This window comes from Physella acuta, unplaced genomic scaffold, assembly GCF_028476545.2.
Source record: "Physella acuta isolate Inbredline_101_S28 unplaced genomic scaffold, ASM2847654v3 ptg001467l, whole genome shotgun sequence".
Classification (NCBI taxonomy): Eukaryota; Metazoa; Mollusca; class Gastropoda; family Physidae; genus Physella; species Physella acuta.
In genome coordinates, this window is record NW_026732982.1 from 369,344 (window position 1) to 396,495 (window position 27,152).

The window sequence follows — 27,152 nt, forward strand, 5'->3', positions numbered from 1 at the left end:
TTTAAATTAATGAAGTGGAAGAAATTAAAGTTTCGTTTCGTTGTCGAAGACCAATTTGATTCGTTTCAACAGCTATTTACCTAGTTAATATTTTGCATTTAAAACCAATACACAATAATGTCATGTGACATATCACATGACTAAATGCGAAGTTTATTTACATTTGCAAAGGGAGAATTTTGGCGATTGATTTGATGAAGCTTTCCATACTATAGATCTAGATCTAGGCTTACTTATTACTTATAATACTAATTAACAATTTGAACAGAATAGATTCTATTAGAATCAGGATATTTAAATATTTCTATAAACGAGGAGCTGCTGGTAATTTTAAATTTAAAGTAATTTTTAAAAACAACAGTTAGGCCTACACAATTAATATAAATTTATTAATAGGCAATAGGCCTAGGCCCTACAAATTTATTAATTTAATTTACCAAATTTTGAGGGGTTTTTTTTGTCGGTAATCTATCGTTTTGGGTACGTAAAATTGCCCGCGACTAGTAATGTGAAAAACAGGTGACTCCTTACATTTTAATAATTATTTCACATTTTGAGGAGGATTTATGTTTTGAAAAATACAAAAATTAAAATGTTTCCTTGTTTCATTTATGTACCTGTTTTTAAACAATTGAATTAAAACTTTTCAGTAATAAATGAACACCAGCGATGTTTCCAACAGATGCAACCATGCTCATTTACTATAGCAGCCATCTTGTTAAAGTTTTATTTTTATAGACTTATAGCGCGAGATTCAGGCGGAAGTCACTCAATTTTACAAATGGCTGCTGTTTATATAGCAAATCTTGCTTGCAGACACTGCTGTTTAAAGTTAATATCTGGCCTATATTGATATATTTAGCCATTGATTTAGGTTTATTATTCATTTATCTATAATATTTGACACAAACATATCACAATATACTTCTATTACAGCCTTGACAATGAGGTAACGTTTTCGTACATTAATAGCCGCGGACGATTTTACGTACCCAAAACGATAGATTACCTTTTTGTCTTATGTACTCGTACTGTTACATGTAGATCTACTATGGGTAAAACCTTAGTTTAGCGTCGGAAATTATCGGGTAATGTTTGTTGAGTTTCGGTAACTAGAGTTACGGTAAACCATGGTTTATTTGACCATTGAAATATAAATAAATTGAAAGTCGATTGTAGTAAATTAATGTTTTAATCGACAAAAGGAAACAAGAATAAATATAATAGTAGATTTAAATTAGTAGATCTGAAAATTAAAAAAAAACAACATAATCATATATTAATATAAATAATGAAGTCAAATGTAATAATTTAATGTTTTTGGCTTGCAGCGGATTTGCGACGATTAATTAATTAGATCTAGCTAGATATCTAGCTGCTAGGCCAAGTTTAAAAGATCTAGATTACGAAAATAGTAAAAATGATTACAAAATGTAAAAATGATTACAAAAATAAATCTATCCAAATTTTAAACATTCTGTATAAAAATAAAAGATGACGCCAAATGAGGTATGGTTTACAGTACTTCCGGTGAATTCCGGAAGTGTGTGACAGACTTTGGCATTGCTTTACTGTTTTTTACTGCTATACGATTCCGGAATAACAACCAACGCTAAACTAAGGTTTAACCCTACTATGGATCTAGAGTCTACTTTTGTATTTAAAATTTAAGTTTTTTTTTTCTTTTTTTTACTTAATTCTCACAACACTTGTAATTCAAGGACTAGGCCTATTAAATATATTCTATTAAGTTATTAACTTAGGCCCTAGATCTATATAATATATATATAATACTATATATTAATAATATAGGCCTATTGAATATTATTATTAGGCCTACACATATTATTATTAACTTAATGCAGCCTGATGATAATCAGAATACCTGACAACATTAATTTGAACAGTTAACATTTGATTTTTTTAATCAAGGAAAATTTTTATAAGGTATTATTAAAAGCTATGGTAATCTATTGTTTTAGGTGCGTAAAATCTGCCGAGGCTAGTAATGTGTGAAAGAGTTGCCTCATTGTTAAGGCTTTAATAGAAGTATATTTACTAAATTATGATATAATTGAGTCAAATATTATAGATCTTATTATAGAAATTTACTTTTAACAACAATGTTTGTGAGCAAGATTTGCAATATCAACAGCGACCATCTGTAAGTTAGAGTGGTTTCCCCTGAATCCCTAACTATAACTTTACCACACAAAAAACAGGTAGCCTACATTAATGAAACTTTGAAACATTTTTGTAACTTTCAAAACATAAATCCTCCTAAAATATGAAATAATTAACACATTTTAATGAGTCAATTTTTTTTCACACTACTAGTCCTGGCCGATTTTACCTAAACTGATAGATTACCAAAGCTATTTATATATCTAACTTGATTTCAATTGTATATTTCCAGTCAGGCTGATAGCAGTCAATACAGGATTGTCTTTGTTATTTGGAAAAAAATTAGATTACAGAAAAGCCTTGAAAATGATGGGAGTAAGCATTTTTATACTTTTTATTTATTTCACATTATCTGTCTGTTTGTGGTTAATCTTGTAACTTACTTTTGACCCATATGTAATGCAGCAATTTAATTCAAACTTACCACAAATATTTGTCTTCAATGACAAAACTAACTTTAAATCTTTTTAGATGGTAGTCGATTCATTTGAACTTAATAAATAGATTAGTATATTGAATAGAGCAAAGGGTAGATAACAGAATGAAGCAATAACAAATGCTCGATTAGCCATGAGACAGTTTTAAACTGCTGGTCATGGATGGTTGATTTCATGCCATGGAGCTGACCACTGACGTATGAGGGGCAGATAACTGTCTTTTCAGATCACAAGCTTCCGATTAGGATATAGACTGTTCAGACATGATTTCAATAAGGTCACAAGCAGATTAAGTAATATAAAAACAAAACTTCATGCTTACAATGAGGAATGCTGTCCTGGAATGTAAACATTTCAAAACAATATTACTATTTGTTGTTTTGCTTGTCAACTATGTATAAAAGTGTACACCCTGTCAGAAGGGGTCAAAGCATATTTTCAGTGGTATGTGGCATCTGTTTCATGAAGATCTCTAAGAACTAACAGAATGGATTTAAAAAGTAATTGTTTTGTATAACAGAAATAACAACCATTTTAATTTTTTTTAATTCATGATTACAAAATTGAAGAAATAAATCAAAACTTTTTAAAACATTGAGTTGAAAATTTTTAAAATAAAATATAAAACTTGATTTCCTTAACAAAAGCATTAATATCTCCTCCGTTTAAACAATGTTGGCTTGGACAAGAACTTGAACAAGCATTTTCAGTGCAGTTTAAAACCTTATTATTAAGATTTTTTACAATTGCTTTATTTTATGATTTTAATCTGGTTCTAAAATTATCTCCTAGTTTCTATCCCAAAATATACATACCAAACCAAATAAATTATTTTTAAAACTGTCTTTTATCAAGTTTAGATGTAATAAAGTGTCTGCTAAAGCTCATTATTTAAGCAATAAAAAACAAAATGATAAGATAAGACAGATTATCTCCCTTGAGTGGGTTCATGTCACAGTAAGCTATATTGATTACAAATACGTGATTTAATACAGCATTTGACCTCAACCTTTTCTGGTACTCATGAAGATCTCTAAGAACTAACAGAATGGATTAAAAAAGTAATTGTTTTGTATAACAGAAATAACAACCATTTTAATTTTTTAAATTCATGATTACAAAATTGAAGAAATAAAATAAAACTTTTTAAAACATTGAGTTGAAAAAATTTTTAAAATAAAAAATAAAACTTGCTTTCCATAACAAAAGCATTAATATCTTCTCCTTTTTAACAATGTTGGCTTGGGCAAGAACCAGAACATGCATTTATCTTCTTATTCTTCTTGTTTGGGGTTTAAAGTCCGCTTTCAAACTTACGATTATATCGCAGACTGAACATGCATTTATATTTTCAGTGCAGTTTAAAATCTTATTATTAAGATTTTTTACACTTGCTTTATTTTATGATTTTAATCTGGTTCTAAAATTATCTCCTAATTTCTATCCCAAAATATACACACCAAACCAAATAAATTATTTTTAAAAATGTCTTTTGTCTAGTTTAAATGTAATAAAGTGTCTGTTGAAGCTCATTATTTAAGCAATAAAAAACAAAATGATAAGATAAGACAGATTATCTCCCTTGAGTGGGTTCATGTCACAGTAAGCTATATTGATTACAAATACGTGATTTAATACAGCATTTGACCTCAACCTTTGCTGGTACTCACATAATTTGTGATACAGATGCTTTTACTGTTTTAAATTTCAAAACATTTTTTAAAATCTCTTGAAAAATGCTAAGAATCCACCAAGACATTGATATTGTATTCAAAAGAGTTACTATTGGCCTACTGGTAAAAATGTCATCCAGTGGTCATTAAAAATGTCACATTTTATGTCCTTTAGTCCAGGGGCATAGCAAGGGGGGGGGGGGGGGTGGCGGGGGGTGACACCATTTAGGGGGGGTGACACCAAGGCAAAAAATAGCAAAATATATACAGAAAATGATAATTCCACTTAATTAAGTGATTAATTAGAGCGTTAAATATGTTAAATAGTCTTTTAAGGGTGCAATTTTGAGGGGGGGGGTGGGAATCGAAAGTTTGAGGGGGGGGGGGGGGCAAATCGAAAATTGAAAGTTTGTCCCCCGGAAGGGTCGCTAAGCCTCTGGGGGGTGACACCATTAAGTGCCGCACCGGGTGACACCCGACCTCGCTATGCCACTGCTTTAGCCCCCAGTGGTCATTACACATTGTCACATTTGTAGCCCTTTAGCCTACAGTGGTCAGTATACAAATCAAATAGTTAAGTAATCAATAATCACATTCAATCTTGTTTGTAAAAAAAAAATTTTACAAGCCAAAATTTTGGGTAGAAATAAATACTGCATAATGTGTGGTAAGTAAATATCTGCATATCTATACAAATACATGTGTCAGCATTATTTTAGTTGAACTAATAACCCAGATCCCACCACTGCTAGTTTGTGGCCAATATTTTAATAATTCTTTATTGTAAAAAGCACAGAACATACCAAAAAAAATCCAATTAAATGTATAAAGAAAATACCACAACAATAAGATCGTCAGGATCAAGCAAATGTTGACCTGTCCAAAGGATTGTCAACATACAAAATGATAATTAGGTACCTCTCTGTATAGCTCAAAATAACAAAATTGCTGATGCAGAAAATAGGTTATTGATTAAGTTTCACTTGTAGTTTTATGCTGATACATTGAAATTGTTGTCCAAAATTACCTAAATAATGCTTTGTCCCACAAACAAAGGTGGCTGGGCTTAGTGCTGACCACATTATCTCCTTGTATGCCCATGTCATTGAAACAAATGAACTCTACTTCATCTGTCCCTTATGTCTTTGACACTAAGATGATGAATGTTGTATTTAAATTTATAATTGCCTTTTTAAAAAATTCTGAACATAATTTTGGTTGGTGGTATAAGTAGAAATAGAAGCATGACTGATAATCTTTTTTTTTTTTATTTGGAATTTTTCTAGAAGGTTGTATCTGACTGAAGTATCATTACCATCTCATCATTTGAAATTGGTTTATAAAGCTAAATAAGATAGTGGTCTAACATTATTTATTATTTAAACATGTATGTTTGTTTTGTGTTTAATAATTGCTGGTTATTACTTATTCTTGTCATTAAATATTAAAAATATGTGTTGAATACAGCTGAAGGTTATTTTTCTATTTTTAGATGTACTTCGACACGGGTGTCAAAATGAGTGACATTTTGTTTGCTGGATGGGACACCAACTCTAATACTGGTAAATTTGTCTTCGTTCTGCTTACATATAGCTATATATCAGATCAGGACAATGGGAGTCCACCCAGCTCTGAAGGGTATCTGACTTAAGGGAAAGTAAAGGCAGCTGGGCATTGTGCTGACCACACTATCTACAGAGTTCTTTTTCCCTTCATATTCCCCGGTAAAGAAACATAGGAACTCTACTTCATCTGCCCAATGGGTCACTACATCTTTAGAGGAACTTTATTTGTGTATTTAAATGTATTTTGTCCACATAAAATAAACCTGACACCCCTCCCATCCAATACACACACACAACACCCAGTACTTAATTAGTTTTACAGTAATTTGATAAAATGAAAAAAGGCTTGATTTCCAGTCAACTGTACTTTATTTCCATTTGCCTAGATGTGGTCATTGCATCGCTGATATCATTCCTCATCACAATCTTGTTTGAGGGCTTGAAAACTTTCAAATCTTTCATCATACTCATGAGAAAAAAGAAGCCTACATTTTCTGGAACATCAGGCATTGAGATTAGAGAATCACAGACCAACCTTCTTGCCTCCCTAGATAATCCTGACCCTAACCAGATCAGAAAGTGGAGGTTTGGATTTCATTTTTTTAAATTGTTAATTAAATGTGTGGATTGCTGTGTTGTTGGCCTACTTACGTGGGTTGCAATAGTTAAATGGAGGGGGGAAAAGGGGAGGAAGCTATATGAATGAAAATAAAGCTGAGCTCTTTTTGGTTGAAGTATTTTAGTTTGACCTTAGCCAGCCAGTAGCTTGTTACATACAACATAACCATATTATCTGGAATGGTTGTCATCAAAGTTTAGACTATAGAAAGTGTTTTTTTTATTTATCGAGTGTATAGAGGACAAATGCAGTCTGTCCAAAAACATAATCTCGAGAAAAATGAGTGTATAAATCTCATTCCAAACTGGTGCAAAATATTACGTTAAAACATTCATAAAATATTTGCATTCTACTTTTCTGACATTGTACATTGAGTGTTCTTGTAGCTTGTATTATTGACAATGTAAGTAAAAGTACATCACTTTCTCAAAAAAGTGGACATGCTACATTTGTCGTCTATACATGCGTTATGTTAGTGTTAGAGTTTAAAAATTGGGGATACAAATGAATGTAATAATCTTTCTTCACTTCTGCTAGTGCTTATCATGGGTCATCAACTACATATTTCCTGAGTTCTCTTTCCTGGGTCATTTTCTTCAGAGTGACCCTTCCTGGTGTGTCTACCTCCCTTAGGGCAGTCACCAAGAACAATTTTAGGAAATACGTTTTGGGATTCCTTTGTGTGTGCCTGTCTTAATGGTTACATTGTAGTGCCTTCATGATGATATTGATATGCCCTGAGACCAGACCTCTGTTTTTCTAATGATATCCTCTAATACACGGGTTCCCAACCTGGGGGTCGCGACCCCCCTGGGGGTCGCGACCCCCCTGGGGGTCGCGAAGGTCTTTCTGGGGGGTCGCCAACTGGTATACTAAACCTTAGTAATTTGAAAAAAAACCATAAATATTTAGAAGAATTTTTGAAATTCGGCTTCATTAACATCACTGAAAATGTAATAGAGAAGAAACAAAGTGCACTGTACAAAGTTGTTCTCAGTCACGAATCTATGAAATCTTCAAAACTAAAACGTCATTTGAGACACCAAAAATATATGGAGTTCTTTCGTCGGTAAGAAGCTAGTTGCAAACGCCAGAGACTTGATCGAACAGGAAGTTTTCACCAGCATTAGTGCAAGCATCAAATGAAGTCGCCATAGAAAATGCCAAGCAAAAAAAAAAAAAAAACAATAGGAGAAAATCTCATCAAACGTTGCATGTACGTAAATGTTAAATAACACTATTTTATTGAAATTAAGCTTTCACCATTGTTTGCTTTTCAAGTTAATAAATCAACAGACGCGAGTTCGTGTTCGCAGTTGCTGGTCTGTGTCTATATTCATGCGGATGATAGCGAAGAAGAGTTGCTCTTTTGTGAAGATATCATGGAGAAAATAAATACCTTTTTTCTTTTTGAAACTGGATGATTAAAATGGGTTAGAACGGCTGTGGGGGTTTGTACGGATGGCGCGCCATCTATGTTTAGCTCAAAATCGGGCTTTCAGAAACTAGAAAATATTTAGCTCCCTAACCACTGCCCTAACCAATCGACATCAAGAGTCCATTGCTAGTATAAGTCGTAAATTATATAAAATCTGGAGCCTTCAAAGAATTGAGCAAAAACATTAATATAGATCACGAGGTTCTGCTCTTCTACACTAAATTATGCTGGCTGTCAAACGAAATGTTGTTAATTGTGTTTTTGAATTAAAATCTGAAATCAAATTGTTCTTGGAAGTGCAAAGGAAACAAGACTTTTTGGTATACTTAAAACTACATAGAGTGGTTGGAGAGAGTATCATACCTAGTAGATGTGTTGGAACATCAAGATAAGCTTAACCTGAAGCTTCAGGGAAAATGAACGAATATTATAACTTTCCATGTTAATCTCGGGGCATTTTTATCAAAACTGCTAAATCGGTAAAGAAAATAAATCTTGGAAATATTGTAAATTTGAGAAACTCTGCGGTGTGGTAGATGAATCTGATTGTGAGATAATTAAAATTTTGAAAGAAGCGATTTCTGAGCATCTTGAATCTCTGGAAAACGAATTGCATCGCTATTTCTCTGAGCTGTAAAAAAGAAGAATCTGCATTTACGCATTACCCATTCTCATCTTCCCTTGATGTTGCCAGCATTCCCGATGAATAACAAAATGAATTCTTTGATTTCCAGAATGATTCCGAGTAAGATGAAAAACTGCAGACACAATTTTGGTGTAGTATTCACCATTCATACCCAAACGTAAAATTGATTGACTTTTCGGGAATATATTTTCAACACAAAAAAAAACAAAATTAAGATAATTATGACATAGGTTGGCGTTAACAAAAAAAATTTTAAATTAAAAGGTTAACCACGAAGGTTTAGTGGATAGTATGTAATTTTACTCATGCTATTAAAACATTTATCAAGAGTAGTTCATATTGAAAGTCTACTAGAAAATCTTATTTTAGTGCTTATTAACTTCCATACTAATTTCGGCTTTTTAGTTCTATGGGGGTCGCGGGTCACTTACTTTTTATAAAAGGGGGTCGCCACTCGAAAAAGGTTGGGAACCACTGCTCTAATAAGTCATCACTTGTTTGGTCAAAAGGTTTTCTTCTTCTTCTTCTTTCTTCCAAAAAAAATTAAGTATTACTTGTCACCTTGTTATTCACTGTACAGGCAGTTGACCTGCTTTTCTTTTTGGGTTTGCTACCATAGCCTTTGTCCAACTCTGCATGGGATTTCTTTAATAACAATTCAAGGAGATTCTGCATAAGCTATTCTTTATAAGGTTTTCAATGGATAAACAAAATATATTCCAAGGGTTTTAGTTAACAGTCATTGATTGGATGTTGCAATTAAACATATCAATGTAAACTGTTTTGTCTATACTTTTTAAACACTTTCTCTATAGCTTAATATAATTTGTAACATATTTCAAGGACTTATACATAAAATGTATTTTTATTTTGAACAGGGCAATAATTTTTCTTGTTGAAAGTTTCATCCATGTTGTGAGTTTCTTTTATGGCTACCTGCTGATGTTGATTGTGATGACCTACAGTGTTTGGTTTGTTCTGGCTGTAGTTATAGGTAACATTTTTTGTTGACTCCAAACATTTAAAATTGTCATGGTTTGCTTGATTTTATCAACTAATGTAGTAGAGTTCAGATTGTTATTGTACTTTTGTAAACATCTAAAATGTTGTGACTTTAAGCAAACAAATCTAATGTGGGTGAACATTCAGATACCTGGAATGGTGTGGTCTAGCATTAGAGCACTAGCCAGTTAACCCAAATATCTTGAGTTCAAATTCAAGTAAGTAGAACGTCACTAAGTCCACTTATCTCTGATGGGTACCTAACCCATGTTAGGGAAAGTAAAGGCAGCTGGGCTTAATGTCATCCTATAAGCCTACACATATAGTTTATATTAAAGGGTCAGGATTTGGATATTTCACGTTCCACCCCATACACATACAGTTTCTTGTGTTTGTTTCATAGGGTCAGGCTTTGGATATTTCATGTTCCACCCCATACACATACAGTTTCTTGTGTTTGTTTCATAGGGTCAGGCTTTGGATATTTCATGTTCCACCCCATACACATACAGTTTCTTGTGTTTGTTTCATAGGGTCAGGCTTTGGATATTTCATGTTCCACCCCATACACATACAGTTTCTTGTGTTTGTTTCATAGGGTCAGGCTTTGGATATTTCATGTTCCACCCCATACACATACAGTTTCTTGTGTTTGTTTCATAGGGTCAGGCTTTGGATATTTCATGTTCCACCCCATAAGCCTACACCTACAATTTAAATACTCCTCACGTGCCAAGAAGGACACGACTGCCAGTTGCTGCAGTGGTAAGGCTACACCCAGCATAAACACAGAATTTGAAGGTTTTATTTCTTTCACAATCAGAATTCATTCATTCCCTCTAACCTAACATTACTGATTATCTTACCAACAAAAATATTAACATTTGAACAATTATGCATTCCAACTTTGATACTTTTTCTCATATCTAAAGCAAAGTACAGTCTTAAAATATTTTTCCCTTTGACTATACTCTCGACACTTTGCAACCATCTTTTTTGCCAATTTTTTTACACTATTTTTTATATTTTACAATGCACTTTTCAACTATAAATAAGCAGAATATCCAAGCAATGTTATTAAAACTATGTTTTTTGTTGGCCCTTAGTAAGTTTAAAGTTAACAAAGAACTAACATCATTATCCAGCTAATTCTTAAATGAAAACATTAAAACCCAAGAAAATTATGAATATTGTAAAAAAAAAAGAAAGATTACACGTTAAAAATCTGGGATTAACTCAGAACATTTACTCTACCAATTTCCATTTGACATTCTAGTGTAGATTTTTTTTTCAAATACTTGTTGTTTATACTGTACAGGGTAAATAGTTTCAGGTTATTAATCTACTAACTGGGTTAGGGTAACTAAACACTAACCTAAAGCCTTTATTTGAATAAACCTTATGCATATAATGTTCCATAAAATGCTTTCTATTTAATTCTTTTTATTAGCAATTTACATCTAATGCAGGGGTCTCCAAACTTTTCAGTCCGAGGGCCGCATTAACTGTCAAATTTTAGTTCGGGGGCCAGTTTCTTCCAGGCATGTCTTTGATTTTTTCTGGGCAAAGTTCTTCAGCCATCACCAACAAACGATTTTTCCTTGGACAAAAAGATCTCAGCGGGCCGGATGAGAGGACTCCGCTGGCCGGTTGCGGCCCGCGGGCCGTAGTTTGGAGACCCCTGATCTAATGCAATGTTTCTCTTAAAATTTCTATACTCTTGATTTTAATCTCTGCATCAATCTCTAGGCGATGTTACTGAAGCACCATCAGTTTCATCCATCATTACATGAGTAAGAATAGGCAACTCTGGTTTATCTTATAATAAAATTCTAGGAAGTTTTTTCAATAAAACCATCATTTAAAAATATCCCAATAAAATTTCATTTTTAAAATATTGCTAATATAGAAATAGTTTAATGTATTTAATTAAATAGTTTTGTATGTATCACATAGACTTTATGTTAGCATTAAAAAATTTTTTAAGAAAAACCAGTTGCTGCCCTTTTGGTGTTGTGGATTAAACAATGTCCAATGGATTTTTTCTTTCCATTAAGTTGTTTTTTTCCTGTAGTATATCTATATGTTTTGTTATATTATTAGTTTTCCCGAACAAAAAACATTTACTCCACATCTTTAACTAATTTGTGTGATTCAGCAGCGTTTAAAAATACTATATTGATTTTTTTTTAAAATATGTTATGGGTTGTATTGCATGTTTTTCATTTTTTCAGTTTAGACAAAGATTGCTTCATCTCATTATATTATGGTGGATTTAGTTTAGTTTTATTTAACACAAATTCATATTTTTTCTTACTTGGTTTGCTGTGATTTGACAATGTTACTTTTCTCTTTTTATTTGCCTTATTACCTTACTCTGTTATGTTATTTCTATTTTATTTATTTATTAGCCATTATAAAAAACATGAAGGCCTACATTTAAAAAGTTGATGTATCTGTTCCTTATAATGTATATGTGTTTTTAGAAATTTAGTTCCTTTGCTTTTTGGTTAATATTGCACTGTAAATATGATTCATTAAACAAGGTTGTAGATTAAAATTCTACCAAATAAAAAACATCAAGTATTCAGACTAGATAAAAACATAATTAATAAAAAATGTATTTTTTTTTTTTACCTGCTCCTTACAAAATAAAACAAAATGCTTGAATATATCAACTTATTCAGAGCTAATAAATTCAACTCAATATTTTTTAGAGCTTCATTCGTAACAAATTTATGTAAATGACATATTTTTATAACATGTAAGCAAAAAACATTATCTAACCTCTAAAAAATTAATTTGTTTATTTTTCTCAGAAACATCCAGATTGCAGAGTCAGCAAAGAAGTTACAACACTATTTCCCAAGAACCCAACTAGATGCAAAACAGCTATTTATTTAATGTTTTTTTTAAGATGTTATACTTTAATGAACTTGCCTAACCATTACGTATTATGTTGATTTTTAAATTGCGCTAATGTATTGTTTGTCCATACTTTATTGTTTAATTACCTGGTGGCTTTTTAAATTTTTTTTTATATTCGTACATTACCATATGTTAACAGTTTTAATTTATTTCTCTTGCTTTAAAATATGCTTTGGTTTATTTATGTTTCAGCTTCTAGAAAAACGCTTATGTTTTGTCCATAAAATAAATAACCTTTTTTATTGACCTAATTTTAGTGGACATCATTTGACACGTTGGCAACTTTAATATTATATGCATTACTCTTTTTATTGTTTACAGGTGCAAATAAGACAAAACCAACATTGATATTAAAGTATTCTTTTTATAGACAAACAACATTCATTAATTACGTCTATAAAAAAATTCAATTTTTTTAATAATCACTTGAATTTTATTCATTTTTTCGCACTGTAGAATAGCATTTTATACCTCAATATTTATCTATGATTGGACATTGTGGTCAAATGGAATAGAGTGTGATTGCTAACATAAGTCTTGAGATCATTTTCCAGGCTGGAATAAAAACTAAATACATAAATTTCCCTTGCTCATTTGGGTCCTGAATTATGAGTAGGAATGTAAAGATAGCTAAAACCACACATTTACATCTTAGGCCAAGATCATGAGACAGTAGAAGTAGGTGATCTCCTGTTACATCTGCTGTTTAGACTACAGGTCTGAAACTCTGGGTACTTATCTAGAAAAAAGATTTGTATAAAGTTAGTTGTTTCTGTTATTTGAAGAATATGTTACTTGAAATAAAAAAAAAATTATTATTCATTTTTTATTCTTTATTTGTAGCATGTCCTGATCTATGTTTTGAACTGTTGCAGTTTTTCTCCCATATAGGTATATATATATATATATATATATATATATATATATATATATATATATATATACATATGTTTACTGTTTTATTTCCTGAAGCTTCAAATTTCATTTTTTGAAAAAAAAATTTCATGCTGTAATACATACTTAATGAAAGTTTTAGAGTTGCCAAGAACTAAAGCTTTAGAGAAATAAAAGCTAAAAAAAACTACAATTGAACACAGCACCTCATTATTATATGTAGCAGGATCCCAACCACCCAAGATTCTACTGATTTTCTATGGATGAATAAAGGTGCTCTGTAATTATTTTTACTCAACACCTTGTAAGATACCTTTATAAGATACATTTTTAGAATATAGAATTATAACATAAGAAATAAATGGTTCTCATCAATAGCTGGGCAGAAATAGGTTTCTCAAGGCTAAAATTATGGTAACACTAACAGTAGTCAGAGTACAAATAATAATAGAAAATAATGTAATTAAATATATAGCAGCTGCATGCGGTTAGAGCACACACAATTATCTTAATTTATCTAGATCTAGCTCCTAATCCAAATGCACAAAGCTCCGTTTTTTTTAACTACTATATAGGATTTTTTTCGCACCCGCCTTTTCTGGTACACTTTAAAAACGGCCCCGACAAAACGATCCATTCATATTGGCTCCAGACAAATAAATTGTATGATCACTTTTGCAATGCTCCTAGTCGTTTTGTACAACCCACTAACCGCATGCATTTCCTATACGTCCACAAACTGAATGAAAAACGTTTTCATGAACCAATAGTAGTTTATTAAAAAATCTTGTGAGAAAAGTGCAATTCATTAATTTTTTTGTCAATGAAATGTCTTATTAACCCCTCTTGAAGATTTGTTGCTTTAAAAAGACACTTGGTGTTTACAGGATAAACGACATTTTGTTTTGATAACCTACAAGCATACTGCAGATAAATCATAATAAATGTACTGTGTAGACCTACACGGTAGCTACAGAGTTTCTTCCAGTGTCCAGGCATCTCTTTGAGTCCGCTGGAAGAATCACTGGGTAGCTAAAAGACGGGAGCTAATTTTCGGGTGTCGTAATGACGGAAGCCGTTTTGTCGAGTCTAAACGACGGGAGCCTATTTGTCTGGAGCCTTTATATTGACGCGAGCCCTTTGTCGGGAGCGAATTTGACGGGGTCCATTTGTCGCTGGCCCTTTAGACGTGGTTCTTTTGTCGGGGCCGTTTATTTTTAACGTCGCGCAGGCCTTCCCCGCACCATTGTATAATGTACATATACAAATTCCAAAACCTGTGAAGTTAGTTCAATGAATTAATAAGTGGAATTGCTGTTACAAAAAAACACAATACGAGGAGGGTTATTAGTGTCTAATAGTAGATCTAGGCCTAGTTTCCAAAGGACAAGAAAAGAGCTGAAGTGTTACAGTGTTAGGTATTGTGGAGAGAGTAATTTGTTAGGTTGCCGTTGGATTTGATTAACCACTAAGAAAATAATCGTTTCCGGTTCATAAGTGGGGGAATGTGACTGTCATGTGCCATATCATGTGACTTCACCGTAGCAGAATCCAAAATGGCAGCCACCGTTAAGAATTGTATGTTGCTTTTTGTGATAGTTGTTATAACTCTAAGTCTAACAACATGCCATAAATTCAAAGATTTTCCTTATAAAGAAGCGTATTACGATCAATACGTCGATCATTTTAATCAGATGTCATTTGGTGAAAAAACCTTCAAGCAGCATATTTTATATCAAGGTAAGAACTAGTTACACTAAGTTACTACTACAAAATACTAGTAGGGATTTTGGTAAAAAAACACTAATCATCATATAAAAATAAAAATTACATATTCTTGTAGAGCTCAACTATATGAAAACAAAACAAAAAAGATTTTCGGATGATATTTAGAATCGACCCTTTGAATCCCGGACAGATCGTCCCCCCGGCGTGGCCTCAACCAACCGGCGGGCTCGTTGCATTGAGTTAAATATAAACTCAAAACAATAATATAAACAATCTCCTTTCGGTCGGTCAGGCCACATACCACGCACGCATAGTGTTGTGTGTCGTGCCTTAACCAATATAAACTATCTCCCTTCATTATCATTAGATATATTTAATTAATTAATTAATTAATTTTCTAATTATAAAATTATGTATGATGCTATAGAAGTAGGTAAGTATATTTTTTTACTATGTATTTGTACTATTAAACATATTAAAGAACATCGTTGTTTCAATACCATCCTCTCCCCTTATTGAACTCAAAGTTAAACTTTTAACCCCGTTTGTAAAGACTAGCTGTATGCTGTAAGGCGGCGGGTGGGTAGGGTATATACTCATTGAAAAAAAAAATCCACCGTGGTGCGTGTTATTGGCCTTGGGCCTTGGGTGACCGTTGTTGGCGCTTGCTGTGAGGGGGAGAGGGGGGTGTGTTATACTCGGTGAAAAAAAATGCACCGTGATATTGGCCTATGATGACGTCGGCGCAAGCGGAAAGGGGTGGGGGGGGAGACGTTTTTTTTTTTTTTCAAAACCAAGAACTAGGCGTTTCAAGGCAGTAATGAAAATCAAGGACTGGTATAGCCATGATGTCGAATTTAACGAGTGATGCTTGCTGGGTCTATCATACGATTGCTTGGCGATGGGAGTCTCGTCAAGCTCAGTTTATATTTACAGTGAACTATTGGGATGCTGTCATGCACAAAGTAACAGCTACCGAATGTAGCACTTAAAACATCGAGTGCATCCCGCTCATTATAAATCTTTGAAATACAAGTTATGGATAGTCCAATAGGCAATAACTACTAATACTTGAAGGACTGTCAGAATATATGCATTGTATTATAAAATTAATCCTTACAATATAACTGAAATGTGCATCCAAATATGATTAGGCTAATGGTATCTGCATTTAAATAAACAAAGTCAAATACCTACCCCATTCAGTAGAAATATTAGGCTACTTTTGCATGGCAGCACAACGACATTTTTTTAGATTTTGTAATGAGTAGCCTAGTCATGCATTTAACTAGAATAAAGGGTTGTACTCAATAGCAATGACAATAATGAAATGCCGGCTTCAAATGCCGGCTTCCCCGTATTCTTCGACTAGAAAGACACCACCCTCCACCTTTTGCCTAGTTGAATATAAAGTTACACTTTCAACCCCGTTAGGATGCGTGAACTACTGGTGACGTAACTACTGAAAAAAATATATTCTGCTGTTAAATTCCCCTCCCCTACTCCCAGCATTTCACTTTGGGGCCATACACAACATCAGGAAGGTCTAGGTCGGTGTTTTATCTCGTGCAAGTTTACTCACAACACGACTACACACTACGGTTGTATCCAGGATTAAAGCTGCGACACTTACTTAGAGTGGGATTTATTCGTTTGATCATTGTGCTTCAAATTCTGTTTCATTTTAGGATTAGAGTGATAGTATGTTGGAATTCAGTTAGTTTGTTAATTAATATATTGATCTAATGTCGTGTACCATCAGAAACTAAATTTATTGGCAAGGCACATGTGTAGGCCGTGTAGGCTAAAGAATGACCTCTAGATCGAGCCAAAGATGGCTGGTTAAGGTTGACATACTGAGGTTTTCAAATTTCCTGGTGATGCTTTTCTAACGGATTTTATTTTGTGCTTTCTTTGGGATTATTTTGTGTGATGTGAATATTCAAAAGTAATTTGTAAGTAGTATGCTTTTCACATTCAACCAATTTAACAGTTTGCGGTCGATCTGCGGCCGGGCTGATTAATTTACATTTAGCGAAACTACACACTACACGGCGCCCTAAGGCCGTTGTTTCAGCATGCCCTACTAGTCAATTATAGACAACTTTAGAATCAACACATGTAGCCAATACATCGATTTTTATTTAATAATCTTCAAAAGCCATTCCTCTAGGGTCGTTATTTTCACGAAATTGTCGTTTTCCAATTTGTTGTCAAGAAACTGGTATTTAGTTCACGAGAACGTACGAAAACCACTCATGCGTGACCGAAATCGTCGATCGGGTGCCTTCACGTGGTTTGACACGTGTTGACATGGGCCTTTGTTTACATCGAAACATAGCTCAAAACGGCCCTTTTTTAAATTAATTCTTCGAAAAAATGGCTATGTCCATTTCTAAAAAGGGTCATTTTCGGGCCCATTTTAAAAAACGTAAAAAAATCCGAACTACACGTAGAAAAAATGGCTTTTTCGGCCCTTTTTAGCTCCAAAAACGCCGTGTTTACGGGTCGCGTGACGTCATCGTGACGTCAGCCGCCAACCAAAACGCGTTGAAAGCGCGCGTTTGATTGGTTGGCGGCGGATACTATGAAATATCAAGGGTTTTCTCTAAATTTTTACCAGATTTTCTGTCTAGCTCAAATAGTTTTTTTTAGCGAATTTTTTTGTGAGGGGTGGAATGCCCTTGCTTTTGCATTGGCCAATTGTGACAAGTCATGGTATACCTGAATAAATTGAGCATAGTTATTTTACTTGCAGTTGTATTTTGTTCATATTTGCAGAGTTGAGCTAGAATGATATATAGAACTTGTATATGCTGTTGAAATAAATAAAAATAATACAGAAGTATATTTTTGTGTTGGCTTCCTTCCATAACCCCAAAAAAACTGTGCTGCGCAAATATGAAAATGTTTCTAAAGCAATGTTTTACAGTGAATGAAAGAACTACAAAGTTAGCAATCTAAAGTAAATGACTTGAACACTGAAATGTGCATATAACTGCATATAACTGCCCCATTATTTTGGGCAGGTGAAGTAGAGTCCATCTTTAAGACATTTTGTTATAAAACTGTGCTGCGCAAATATGAAAAAGTTTCTAAAGCAATGCTTTATATAAATACAGTGAATGAAAGAACTACATAGTTAGCAATCTAAAGTAAATGACTTGAACACTGTAATGTGCATATAATTGCCTTATTATTTTGGGCAGGTGAAGTAGAGTCTATCTTTAAGCCATTTTGTTAAAAGTGAACTGAAGTTATCTGATCAATGTTTTTATGTGTGTATTTTGTATGAATTCTGATTTTCAGCATATAAATATAACTAAGTAAGGGTAAGTAGAACTTGAATACTTAAAATTACAGTTAGCACATAGCTAGTGTAGTGTATTCTAGCAACAGACAGGTAACCTATGTCTGACTCAGCAAAATTTTACTTCAAGCAAAACTAGAACCAGAGTTGAAAAAATGAAAGACAGGTAGATCTATATTAAAATATGTTTAAAACAACAAGTAGGAGATTTGTTTGTACATTACATAAGAATACTGTTGTTAGTGTATCAAAACTAAAAGCCGGCAGATCGGGATGAAGAAATATAACATTGGAGTCAATGGGGGCAACGTGACCTACTTACGGTGACTACTTTCAAATGAGTATTTACTAATGTCAAAGTCAAAATATCCAAAAATAAATATCATTTCTATAAAAATGGGATGTATCTGCTTTGGAAACTTTCATTATCTAAATGGAAACTTTTCAAAAATCGCGTTTTTAAAGCATTTGAAGTTAACCTTTATACCGCGGTAAGACCAAAGCAGAGACAGCATGCAATCAGATCGCTAAGCCATCAAAACAACTGGAAAACCATTCTACTTTTCATTTAACATTAGGAAATGACCTTTTAAACTTAATTAATTACCATAAATTAAAAACTTATTAGTATGCAAAACTAAATCTCGTGCGCCCGGTATCAGAAAGTAATGGGAGATTTCGGGTCATGTTTTTACCGCGATCTCGGCCGATACCGACAAGCCTAATACTAGATCTAGAAATCTAGTACTAGTGACTTATAGTAGTTACTAGTTAGTAGTAGTTAAGTTTAGTTAGTGTAAGAAGAGATTATTTATTATGAGTGAGTTGAGTTTGAGTCTCAAAAATGAGTGAGACTGGATTATGTGTGGATACAGGAGTTTAGATGGGAGTAGGGGATCTCTATTAGGCTAGGCCAGGGGTCGGCAACCTTTTGAGATGGAAGAGCCAAAAGTTACCATTTACAAAATTTCCCAGCATTCAAAGAGCCGCTAACAGATTTATTTCAACATTATGATCTTTGATTAGGATTCAATATATATAATATAATTATATTTCAGATGAAAGTGTATTAATAAATAAAAATATATATAAAGCAATGTATGTATGTGTGTGTGTCAGTATTTTATTTATTAATACACCTTTCATCCGATCGCCATGATACTTAGGAATTTGTTGAGAATAATCCTGGGGATGTATCTGCGAAAATAAAATGTCAATTTTGCAGGTTGGCGCGCCGGCAGGAATCGATTCGATTTATAAAAATAAAAGTTGATTGCGAATTGACACCGATCAACCAATCTCCATGAAACTTTGGGTGAGTTGATTAGAACACTCCAGGGGATGTTTCTGCAAAAATATCGTTTTTTTTATTTCGCAAGGGCGGCATCCCGGGAGGGTGTGGTATGTAAAAAAAAAAAGTCGGATGAGGTTTAACACCGTTAATCCGAGTGCCATGACACTTTGGAGAGTTTATGAGAATACTCCCGAGAATATTTCTGCGAAAAAAATGTCTTATGGGCAGCGCCCAGGAGGGTTCGATTTTCGTCAATACACGGTTTGGCGCTCAGAGTTCCAGAGCGGCTATGTTAGCACTTGGCATCCGCGATATTCTTTCGATACAATGGGTTGCTATAGTCGCTCACTAAATCGAAGCAGGCGTGTCCTTCGGCGTCTCTGCAGGGTACGATTTGGCGCCCAGTGTGTTCCCGCGAGCACTACGCGCCTACGTTAGTTCTAAAGAGCGCCCTTCAATATTGATAATGCGGCACACGACGTTCGATGATTAAACCGAGCTAGGGGCTGTACGTGACGCCCCTATGATAGTGTAATCGGTTTCAAAAGAGCGTCACTTTCCGTCCCCGACACAAAGGCGAGTGATTAACGATGATATTAAATTGAGTGATAAACTTAAACTCAAGGCTTTCATACAGCGCGCTCCAGGGCGGTAGTGTAGGTAAACCAGTGCCCCGATAAATATTATACAAGCACAGGCATTGTTTACATTTAAAATAACTCAGTTTTAGAAAACAAGGAAGTACATCGAAATTGGGTGTAACTAAAAAATATTATAATAGAACAGCGAGTGTTTATTGTTTATATTTATTTATTATATCGTTCATTACCGAGTGTTGCAGTCTAAACATTTAATGAGTTTCAAGAATAAATTAAAATATGTATTAATATTTGTGCATGGAGCTGAAGAGCCGCACCTTGAGATCAAAAGAGCCGCATGCGGCTCACGAGCCGCAGGTTGCCGACCCCTGGGCTAGGCTATAATAATTTATTAATTATGATTTATGTTGTGTTAGTGTGCACTTAGTTAGTCTTAGTTGTCACAATGTGTTACTGTACTGTTAGTTGTGTTAGTTAACTGTGATTTTATTTAACTTATTTTAGTTAACATAGTTAGTAGCAAACCTCTAGCAAGGGTTTTCCCTATCCCAGTGTTCAATAATGACAAAATAATATAATATTCTTAAAAATTGTCAATATCCCCATAGCAAAGAAAGTGAGTGTGATTGTTGGTTAGTGCCTAATGCTTTGAAACACACTAGGGACATCTCTAAATGTATACTCAAACATAAAACATTTTAACTTGTGTTTAAAAAAAACACAGCTCAACACAGATTATTGTTCTGCAGGCCTATGTATATTATAAAGTTAGTACTCCCATACAAACTACTCACACAGTACTTACAATGTACTCACTTACAAAATGCACACAAAGTACTCATACACAAAGTACTCACTTACAAAATGCTCCCACTCAAAGAACTCAGTACTCACATACAACGTGCGAACACAAGCAATTTACTTACAAAGTGCCAACACAAAGTATTTTCTTACAAAGTACTCACTTACAAAGCACTCTCTTATAAAGTGCTTACTTAAAGTACATGTTACTGTATTAGTATAGTAGTATATTTTTTGTGAGAGCTAATATTTTTGGTGTGGATATTGACATCAAGGGAAGGAGTGGGGTAAAATATTATACACTGTTGAACTTAAAAAATTGATGACCCTAAACTAGAATTTTAATTTAACCACAAAATAAAGGTGTTAACAAAATATACACAAATCATACATCATCATGTTGATATATTAAAAATATTTTTGCAGACAAATACTGGGATCCAAAAGGTGGGCCAATTTTCTTTTATGCTGGTAACGAAGGTGACATAGAAGGATTTTGGGATGCAAGTGGCTTCATTCATGAAATTGCACCAGAGTTTGGGGCATATGTTGTCTTTCCTGAACATGTTAGTACTCAAGTTAATGACATTCAAATGATTTTATCAGTGGGAGTATGTTATTCTTGTAAAGTGTGACTTGTACTTGCTGCTTTAATTTTATGATGCTGTGCTTTGCTCATCACCAGAGATATTATGGGAAATCTCTACCATTTGGTAATGACAGCTTTAAAGCAGGGCTACTTGGGCTTCTTACTGTGGAGCAGGCTATGGCAGATTATGCTGTCTTCTTGACTGATCTAAAGCAGAAGTTGAATGCTACAAACAGTAAAATTATAGCCTTTGGAGGAAGGTACCCATTTTATGTTGAGTAGACTAAAAAAGCACGGTTTGTTTTTATATTTCAATAAAATCATGTATTTTAAACAAGAGCTCACAAGTAACGTTTGTTGCAGTTATGGGGGCATGCTGGCTGCTTACATGAGGTTCAAGTACCCTAACATTGTTGATGGCAGCTTGGCAGCTAGTGCTCCTTTGTTCATGCAAGACCCAGCTGGGCCTCACGATTTCTTTTTCCAACATGTCACTCAGGTAAGTTAGCGGAGATAAGCATGCTGAGCCACAAGGGAGATCACCTTTCATTTTAAATTATAAGCACAAAATATGGTTTTCTTGCCTCACATTTACTAGAAATAATTTTGTATAAAATGGAGAAATTTGTCAGTAAACTTTAAAAAAAATATACATCTATTATAAATACTCAAGTGTTTGAAAATATAAACACATGCTTTCATGATATAGACCTATATATATTTTAAAACCAAAAAGTTATTATTTCCACAGGATTTTAGAGATATAGACCAGAAATGCTATGATTTAGTGAAAATTGCCTTCCAGCAAATGGACATTTTAGCCGCTCAAGGACAGCCAGGTCTGTCATAAGTTACTCTCTGATATTGTTGCTAAGGTCATTAGTTACTTTCTGATATTGTTGCTAAGGTCATTAGCTACTCTCTGATATTGTTGCTAAGGTCATTAGCTACTCTCTGATATTGTTGCTAAGGTCATTAGCTACTCTCTGATATTGTTGCTAAGGTCATTAGTTACTTTCTGATATTGTTGCTAAGGTCATTAGCTACTCTCTGATATTGTTGCTAAGGTCATTAGCTACTCTCTGATATTGTTGCTAAGGTCATTAGTTACTTTCTGATATTGTTGCTAAGGTCATTAGCTACTCTCTGATATTGTTGCTAAGGTCATTAGCTACTCTCTGATATTGTTGCTAAGGTCATTAGCTACTCTCTGATATTGTTGCTAAGGTTATTAGTTACTATCTGATATTGTTGCTAAGGTCATTAGTTACTTTCTGATATTGTTGCTAAGGTCATTAGTTACTATCTGATATTGTTGCTAAGGTCATTAGTTACTATCTGATATTGTTGCTAAGGTCATTAGTTACTATCTGATATTGTTGCTAAGGTCATTAGTTACTATCTGATATTGTTGCTAAAGTCATAAGTTATTGCCTATGTTTTCAAGTAGTTAAATGATTTTGTTAATTTTTCATGATTTAATAAAACGCTATAAGGGATGAAAATAAAAAATGTAATTGTAAATATTGCAATAATTTGATGGATTTTGTCATTAAGTTTTTTGTAATGTTCCAGGTCTAGATCAGATCAGCACCCAGTTTGGTCTGTGCAAGAAACTGACCGATCAAGATTCTTACCGCCATTTACAAGGCTGGGTCAGGAATGCTTTTACCATGATGGCCATGCTGGATTATCCTTATCCCACTGGCTTTATGGGTAACCTACCTGGCTTTCCTGTCAAGGTGTGTTGGTTTTATTACTGGCTATTTCTGTTATATAAAATTTGATTCTTACAATGCTTTTGTTCATAAGACACATTAAATTTCAATTAAAGATACATTTACCTTGTTTATATTTTTTGTCAGGTGGGTTGTGGAGCCATTATGAATGAATCTAATCCAATAGTTGGATTAGCTAAAGCTGCAGGTAACACACTCTTATTGCCTCAATAAATTTTTTTTTGTTTTTCACTGTTTGATTTATTTGTTTTTCTTGTTGGTCCAAACTTTAAAGTGTTGTGATTAATCCAAGCATTTTGTTTACAGGTGTATTTTATAACAGTTCAATATAGTGTTGTGATAAATCCAAGCATTTTGTTTACAGGTGTCTTTTATAACAGTTCAATATAGTGTTGTGATTAATCCAAGCATTTTGTTTACAGGTGTCTTTTATAACAGTTCAATATAGTGTTGTGATTAATCCAAGCATTTTGTTTACAGGTGTCTTTTATAACAGTTCAATATAGTGTTGTGATTAATCCAAGCATTTTGTTTACAGGCATATTTTATAACAGTTCAATATAGTGTTGTGATTAATCCAAGCATTTTGTTTACAGGCGTATTTTATAACAGTTCAATATAGTGTTGTGATAAATCCAAGCATATTGTTTACAGGTGTCTTTTATAACAGTTCAAGCATCCCTTGCTATGATAAATCCAAACATTTTGTTTACAGGTGTATTTTATAACAGCTCAAGCATCCCTTGCTATGATAAATCCAAGCATTTTGTTTACAGGTGTATTTTATAACAGCTCAAGCATCCCTTGCTATGATATTTTTGAGGAGTTTATTGAGTGTGCTGATCCGACAGGCTGTGGTACTGGGCCTGCTGCTATAGCTTGGGACTATCAGGTGAGGTATTGTTAATGTCGCCACCAGGTGAGGTGTTGTTTGTGTCACCACCAGGTGAGGTGTTGTTAATGTCACAACCAGGTGAGGTGTTGTTAATGTCACCACCAGGTGTTGTTTGTATCACCACCAGGTGATGTGTTGTTTGTGTCACCACTAGGTGAGGTGTTGTTAATGTCACCACCAGGTGAGGTGTTGTTTGTATCACCACCAGGTGAGGTGTTGTTAATGTCACCACCAGGTGAGGTGTTGTTAATGTCACCACCAGGTGAGGTGTTGTTAATGTCACCACCAGGTGAGGTGTTGTTAATGTCACCACCAGGTGAGGTGTTGTTTGTATCACCACCAGGTGAGGTGTTGTTAATGTCACCACCAGGTGAGGTGTTGTTAATGTCACCACCAGGTGAGGTGTTGTTTGTATCACCACCAGGTGAGGTGTTGTTAATGTCACCACCAGGTGAGGTGTTGTTAATGTCACCACCAGGTGAGGTGTTGTTTGTATCACCACCAGGTGAGGTGTTGTTAATGTCACCACCAGGTGAGGTGTTGTTTGTATCACCACCAGGTGAGGTGTTGTTAATGTCACCACCAGGTGAGGTGTTGTTTGTATCACCACTGGGTGAGGTGTTGTTTGTATCACCACTGGGTGAGGTGTTGTTTGTGTCACCACCAGGTTCTTTTTGTATCACCACCAGGTATCAGAAGATTTGATAATTAAACTGTTGAAAATCTAGCCTTTAATCTCAACCAATATATAAGAATGTTGTTCTAAATAGTTGTGTGTAATTTTCAATAATTGTTTTTTTTTCTGATTCTCTTTTCCTAGGCTTGTACCGAGTTATCTTTACCAAGGGGAAGTAACAATGTTACAGATATGTTTCCTGTGCTACCATGGACACCAGAGCTTAGAGCTACCTACTGCCAGAAGACGTATGGCATAACTCCCAGAGAAAGTTGGGCTTCAATACAGTTCCTAGGCTTAAGTAAGGGACATAATCAATTTAGTCCTAATTTCTGTTAAATTTTTTTAGTTATCCTTCTTGTTTCCTATGAAATTTTTGTTTTTTTAACTCAAGTATTTTTTTAATATCTCCAGAAATAAAAAGTGCCAGCAATATTATCTTTTCTAATGGCAACCTTGACCCATGGATGGGAGGCGGGGTAAGTCAAGCTCACCATTTTTACTTTCTCGTATACGAGTGTAAAGGAAGTATAGTAATCATGTAAAAAAAATCTAAATTGATATTTTCACAAATCTCGCAGGCAGTTTCATACCTATCTGAGTTGGAAACACTAAGTTTTACAATTTTATCTGTATGTCTATGTGTGTGTATGTATGTGTGTGCCTGTCTGTGAACATGATAACTTGAGTACCGTTGTAGCTAGGTTGATGAAATTTCATATATAAGTATTACATCAATTACAGTGTATCAGCTGTTTTTGTACTGATGTTTGAATTGTAGTTCTGTTATTGCTTGTAGTTCTACATATGTGATTAAACAAAGCCCCTTCAAAGCAAGTGTTGAAATCTTTAAAAAAGAATTTATATTGTTCTTGCTTCAGATGTCTCACCACACCACTTTGCTTTCATGTGTTTGTGAAGTTATCCCTATCATGTAACTTCTGTCTTGTGTTAAAAAAAATCTTTCTCAGATCAACGAAAACCTTTCACCATCACTGATTGCCATCCCTGTATCAGGTGGTGCTCATCATCTAGACTTAAGGTACGGCCCAAATCACATCTCTCACCTGTACCACACCTCTCACCTTAAGGGCATGGGCGGGTATGAAAACCAAAATAATCAAAATGCTTATTTCTCAACCTAATGTTGTAATATTTAGCATATAGTTATGACTCAATGAGTTAAATCTAAAATAAAAAATGGCTGAAAATTTCATGTCGTTGCCAAGGTTATGGCTGTCATCACCTTTAAACTAGCTGACTTGACAGTCCACTAATGTTGCCTCTACTCTACAGGGCATCCAACCAGCTGGACCCTATAGGTGTGATTGTGGCTAGAGAGAGAGAAAAGGGAATCATCCGAGCTTGGCTCAGCAGTCCTTAATTCAACCTAGCTGACCATTTTTTTTCTCTCAGGAAAGTCAAAGATTGGTTAGCACAAAAACTTAAGGCAAGGATTCCAGGATGAACAAAGTCTTTATTCAAACAAACCCAGTCACACTAAGTCTAAGCTGCCTTTATAACTTGATCTCATTTGTCTTAGCTACAACACTGATATTTTATTCTTTCATTCAGTTATTCATTACGCAAAGCATTATTTGACAACAGACAATTTTTATTACTTCTCAACGAATGTCACAATTTGCCAAAATATTTATTTTATAACAGAATCCTTAAAACTGTCAAAATGTTTTTTAAACTCGTGTGCTAGTTCATGGTGAGTGTCCAAGTTGTAAATCTTATTTTGATTAAATCCTCGGTTTTACACAAACTCTTGTTGACTTGCTAAATACAACTGCAAATATTTTGCTGTTTTAATGAAGAAAACTGCTGGTATTAAAGCTATTTTGTTCTGTCTTGTTTTGTAATAATGTCTTATGCTTAGTGCTGTTTATGCACATACACAATTATAAAGAAAAATATGGCTTCAATAATCGCCACTGAAGCCACACCATAACCTAATTACAATTCCACTCAATCCTGTGACCTACTTAGGTCTAGTAATGTTTTATTTTTAGTTTGACATTTGTTATAATACCATATATGGTCTGTGGTGCAATAACCAGTTTTTTTCCGCTGTCTTACTAAGAGAGTCTTAGACTCAGAAATTTTCCATCGAGAAATGATTGATTGTT

The 27,152-nt window shown here is 34.0% G+C and overlaps 2 protein-coding genes across 2 annotated transcripts; both read left to right on the top strand.

Annotated features, from left to right (window-relative positions):
* Positions 1 to 227: 227 nt before the first annotated feature.
* Positions 228 to 13,297, top strand: LOC131928164 (protein SLC31A2). Its single transcript, XM_059284105.1, has 7 exons — positions 228 to 324; positions 2,417 to 2,499; positions 5,787 to 5,856; positions 6,246 to 6,444; positions 9,441 to 9,556; positions 10,228 to 10,365; positions 12,384 to 13,297. The coding sequence occupies exons 2-7, from the start codon at positions 2,491 to 2,493 to the stop codon at positions 12,443 to 12,445; spliced, it is 594 nt and encodes a 197-aa protein (XP_059140088.1). The 5' UTR covers positions 228 to 324; positions 2,417 to 2,490; the 3' UTR covers positions 12,446 to 13,297.
* A 1,601-nt stretch (positions 13,298 to 14,898) lies between these two features.
* LOC131928163 (dipeptidyl peptidase 2-like) lies at positions 14,899 to 26,856 on the top strand. Its single transcript, XM_059284104.1, has 12 exons — positions 14,899 to 15,126; positions 21,545 to 21,684; positions 21,804 to 21,967; positions 22,071 to 22,206; positions 22,459 to 22,546; positions 23,283 to 23,449; positions 23,573 to 23,633; positions 24,223 to 24,338; positions 25,162 to 25,318; positions 25,432 to 25,496; positions 25,989 to 26,059; positions 26,314 to 26,856. Exons 1-12 carry the CDS (start codon positions 14,943 to 14,945, stop codon positions 26,399 to 26,401), a joined length of 1,437 nt encoding a protein of 478 aa, XP_059140087.1. The 5' UTR covers positions 14,899 to 14,942; the 3' UTR covers positions 26,402 to 26,856.
* Positions 26,857 to 27,152: the final 296 nt, after the last annotated feature.